Raw genomic sequence first — 5,000 nt, forward strand, 5'->3', positions numbered from 1 at the left:
CAGCGCCCGCTCCCTCGGCGCTGACCCTCCGACAGCGCCCGCTCCCTCGGCGCTGACCCTCCGACAGCGCCCGCTCCCTCGGCGCTGACCCTCCGACAGCGCCCGCTCCCTCGGCGCTGACCCTCCGACAGCGCCCGCTCCCTCGGCGCTGACCCTCCGACAGCGCCCGCTCCCTCGGCGCTGACCCTCCGACAGCGCCCGCTCCCTTGGTGCTGACAGTTCCTTTCTCGTTTCTGTTCCCTGTCTGTTCAGGTGTGGATGAGGCATCCATTGTCCGAATCCTGAGCAACCGGACTTGGGAACAGCGGGATCTCATCGCCAAGGGTTTCGAGAAGAAATACAAGACTGTGAGTGATTTTATTGAAATGTCCCTACAGCAACAAAGCTCTGCACTCATCTAGCACCTTCCGAAAGAAATTTGTCTCCGAGTCATGTGAGATGCTGTTTAGGGTCAGGCAACCAAACATTTGGACAAAGAGTTTGGACTTAAGGATTGCGTTATGGGTGGAGAGTGAGACAGGGAGAGATGGAGATACAGGGTCGTTTAGGGAGGGAATTCCAGAGCTCAGGCTTCCAGGGCATCTGAAGTCACTGTAATCAATGGCTAAACCAATGGGAATCAGGAGATACAGAAAAGGCCGGGATTTGAGGAGCACTGAGATCGAGGAGGGTTGGAGGAGGCTACGGAGATAGGGAGGGGTGTCAGGACTGGAGGAGTTTGTCAAGATTTGGAGATTCCCTCAGGACTGACCCTCCGACAGCGCCCGCTCCCTCGGCCCTGACCCTCCGACAGCGCCCGCTCCTTCGGCCCTGACCCTCCGACAGCGCCCGCTCCCTCGGCGCTGACCCTCCGACAGCGCCCGCTCCCTCGGCCCTGATCCTCCGACAGTGCCCGCTTCCCCAGCGGTATTGGATCTCTGAGCGTGACTGACAGTGAGGAGGACAGTTAGTGTGAGCTGTGAAATGATGGTATAATTTTACTGATTGTGAATGCTGCGTTGTTGTGTTTCTGCTGTGCAGAACCTGGAAGGGCTGCTGAAAAAGAAGCTGTCGGGTTACCTTGAGAACACCATGCTCACTTTGTTAAAATCGCCTGCAATGCTGGATGCTCAGGAACTGAGGGATTCGATGAAGGTACCATTCCCCACCCTCACACCCAGTAACCATGTGGCTATACAGGGGCTTCCCTCACCCCCTCTGTCCCTCTGTCATCAGTTACTTCTGTCTCTCCCCAGCCTTTTGGCTTGTCTCAATCCCTTCCCTTGTCTGCCTCCTTCTCCCCTCTTCCTTCAGCCTCTCTATCAGTCCCTCTTAGCTCTGTCTCTTTCACTCTTTCTTTTTGTCCTTGTCCATTTCACTCCCTTTATCATTCTCTTTCTCTCTCTCTGTCTTTCTTCCTCATCTCTCTCTCTCCCTCCGTCTTCTTTCCTTCACCTTCTCTTTCTCTGTCCCTGCCTCACCCCTTCTCTGTCACTTCTCCCTCCTCTTTTTCTCTCTCCCCGTCTGTCCCTCTCTCTGTGCCTCTCACTTTCTCTCTGTGTCCGTCTCTCTCTCTCTCTCTGTCTCTGTCACTGCTTCTGTCTGAGTGTTTTGTTTACTCTTTCTCTCTGTCCCTCTATCTCTGTCTCTGTTTTTCTCTCTGTGTGTCTCCCTCTCTCTGTCTTTCTCTGTCTCTCTCTCTCTTTGTGTCTCTATCTGCCTCTCTGTCTCCCTCTGTTTGTGTCTCTCTCTCTGTCTTTCTCTCTGTGTTTCTCTCTATCTCTCTCTCTGTCACTGTTTCTCTCTCTGTGTGTTCCTCTCTCTAGCTCTGTCTCTCTCTCTCTTTCTTTCTCTGTCTCTATCTCACACTGTTTGTCTTTGTCTCGCTGTCTCTCTCTCTTGCTCTCTCTCTGTTTCTGTCTCTGTCTCTGTCTCTCTGTCTCTCTGTCCCTCTCTCTGTCCCTCTCTCTCTCTCTGTCTCTCTGTCTTTCTCTCTGTCTGACTTTCTCTGTCTCTGTCTCTCTCTGTGTCTCTGTCTCTGTCTCTCTCTCTCTTTGTTTCTCTCTCTCTGTCTGTCTCTCTCTCTCTGTCTGTCTCTCTGTCTCTGTTTGTCTCTCTGTCTTGGTCTGTCTGTCTCTCTCTCTCTCTGCAAACCCCTCTCACTTTACTCCTCTGAATTCTTTCAGCCTATTCTCCCCAAGGGGGGTCTAAATCCCTTGGCCTACACCACAGAGCCTCTCCCTTGTGGTGAAATGCAGCCGTTTCCTGGTGCCAGGGCCCTGAATGCCCAGCAAATGGCACGGGATGGCATTGCTGACAGTGACCTGCACCAAAGCTGGTCTCGGTGCCTGACTTTCCCAAAATATCTGTTCCGACAGGGCTTAGGCACGGACGAGGACACTCTGATCGAGATCCTAGCCACGAGACCCAACCGGCAGATACAGGAGATCAAAACTCTCTACAAGGAAGGTTTGTCATTCATTCACTCTCTCCGAGTGGTGCCCGCTCTGAGGGGGTAGGGAGGTGGGGTGGTGTTGCTGTGTTGTGGTGGGAGAAGGGTGGGGTGTTGCTACCAGGGAGTCCCAAGCCCCTAGTAGTCAAAAATCCAAATTTCATTTCCAGACAGCGATTCCCTCACAAGCTCCCCTCCTCTCCGCTTAATCCCTCGCTGCCAGCATCTGTGGGTAGGAGTCATACTAGTTTGCCCCACATTTGCAAACCCATCTTCCTTGGCACTTGTCAGGCTCTACAGCGGGACCCCACCCCTCAGCCCGCCACCCCAAGAGACTCTGGGCTCAAAGTAGAACCATGACCAACTCAAACGTTCTCCCTCACACTCGTTCGATCCCATTCGATCTATGCCCCAAGTCCGACTTGCACAGCGCCAGGGACCCGGGTTCGATTCCACCCTCGGGCAACTGTCTGTATGGAGTTTGCACAGTCTCCCCGTGTCTGCATGTGTTTCCTCCCACAGTCCAAAGATGTGCAGGTTAGGGTGGATTGGCCGTGCTAAATTGCCCCGTAGTGCCCAGGGATGTGCAGGTTAGGGTGGATTTGCCATGCTAAATTGCCCCGTAGTGCCCAGGGATATGCAGGTTAGAACATAGAACATAAGAACATAGAACAGTACAGCACAGTACAGGCCCTTCGGCCCACGATGTTGTGCCAAACTTTTACCCTAAATCTAAGGTCTATCTAACCTCCACCGCTACCTTATACTATCATCCATATGCCTACCTAATAGCCGCTTAAATGCCCCTAATGAGGCCGACTCCACTACCCTCTCCGGCAATGCATTCCACACCCCTACCACTCTCTGAGTAAAGAACCTACCTCTGACATCTCCCCGATATCTACCTCCTTTCACTTTAAAACTATCTCCCCTCATAAAAGCTACCTCCACCCTAAGAAAAAGTCTCTGGCTGTCTATCTATACCTCTGATCATCTTGTACACCTCTATCAAGTCACCTCTCATCCTTCGTCGTTCTAAAGAGAAAAGCCCTAGCTCTCTTAACCTTTCCTCGTAAGACCTTCCCTCCATTCCAGGCAACATCCTGGTAAATCTCCTCTGCACCTTTTCTAACGCTTCCACATCTTTCCTGTAATGAGGCGACCAGAACTAGATGCAATACTCCAGATGTGGCCGAACCAGGCTTTTGTACAGCTGGAGCATAACTTCACGGCTCTTGAACTCAATCCCTCTATTAATGAAAGCTAATACACCATACGCCTTCTTAACAACTCTATCCACCTGGGTGGCAGCTTTCAGGGAACTGTGAACATGAACCCCAAGATCGCTCTGCTCCTCCACGCTGCCAAGAATCTTTCCGTTAATCCTGTATTCTGCTTTCAAGTTTGTCCTTTCAAAATGAATCACCTCACACTTTTCAGGGTTAAACTCCATCTGCCACTTCTCAGCCCAGCTCTGCATCCTATCAATGTCCCTTTGTAACCTAGAAACCTGTAACCTAGCACGGATGGGCCGTGCTAAATTATCCCGTAGTGCCCAGGGATGTGCGGGTTAGGGTGGATTGGCCGTGCTAAATTGCCCCGTAGTGCCTGGGGATGTGCAGGTTAGGGTAGGTTAGACATGAGGAAATACAGGGCTAGGGGATTGAGTCAGGTGGGATGCTCTTTGGAGGGGCAGTGTGGACTTGTTGGACCGAATGGCCTGTTTCCGCACTGTGTAGGGATTCTATGATTTTTTGTAAACATTCTTCCTGCATTTACCCCTGTCTAGTCCTGTTAGAATTTTATAGGTTCTTATTAGATAACGCCCCTCCTCTATCTTCTAAACTCCCAGAGAATATAATCCTAAGTGATCCAGTCTCTCTCCGATGTCAGTCCTGACATTCCCAGGAATCAGCCTTTGTCACACTGCCTCCCGTAGCCAGAATATCTTTCCCGAAATCCGTGCACAGTATTCCGAATGAACATGGTCTCATTCTGTTCCCCCCTGCAACCCTCAGAATTTCAGAAAGACCTGGAGAAGGACATTACGTCTGAGACCACTGGAAGGTTCCAGAAGCTGCTCCTCGCTTTGCTGAAGGTAAAATTTCCGACCTCCAATGTTTTGCCTGCGGGATCGAGTCCCCCATTTCCACCCCGCCCCCCCACCACTCCCCGTGGGAGTGAGTCCCCCATTCTATCTCTTCCCCCCACCCCACCCAACTCCCCTGGGGATCAAGTCCCTCATTCTGCACCCCCCAACGCTCCCCGTGGGAGTGAGTCCCCATTCTCCACACCCCCAAAACTCCCCAGGGCTGCGTGTCCCCCATTTTCCCCCCACTCTTCCCCCAATTCCTTTGGGAATACATTGCCCCCACCCTCCGAATTCCTGATTGGATAGTCACGGGACTGTCTCATATCGACAACCTTCCTGACTTGCCCTTGACACCTTTTCAGTGTCTAATCTGGCAAAGACAACCCTGAAGTGAGCCATCGTACTGCTGACTGCGATGACCCTGCAGTCGAATAGTCCCCTATTGCACTGTTGAGGGCTGGCTCAGTCCTGAGGAAG

At 52.2% G+C, this 5,000-nt stretch overlaps 1 protein-coding gene across 1 annotated transcript in view; it reads left to right on the forward strand.

Moving 5' to 3' along the window:
* Window positions 1-5,000, forward strand: part of LOC109925547 (annexin A2-like) — a 19,931-nt gene that overhangs the window by 6,847 nt on the left and 8,084 nt on the right. Inside the window, exons 3-6 of the mRNA XM_048620377.1 lie at window positions 253-347; window positions 1,021-1,134; window positions 2,358-2,448; window positions 4,450-4,529. Of these exons, the coding sequence (XP_048476334.1) occupies window positions 1,072-1,134; window positions 2,358-2,448; window positions 4,450-4,529 (234 nt within the window). The 5' untranslated portion in view covers window positions 253-347; window positions 1,021-1,071. The remainder of the gene's footprint in view (window positions 1-252; window positions 348-1,020; window positions 1,135-2,357; window positions 2,449-4,449; window positions 4,530-5,000) is intronic.

Source organism: Rhincodon typus, chromosome 46 (assembly GCF_021869965.1).
Source record: "Rhincodon typus isolate 14 chromosome 46, sRhiTyp1.1, whole genome shotgun sequence".
Classification (NCBI taxonomy): domain Eukaryota; kingdom Metazoa; phylum Chordata; class Chondrichthyes; order Orectolobiformes; family Rhincodontidae; genus Rhincodon; species Rhincodon typus.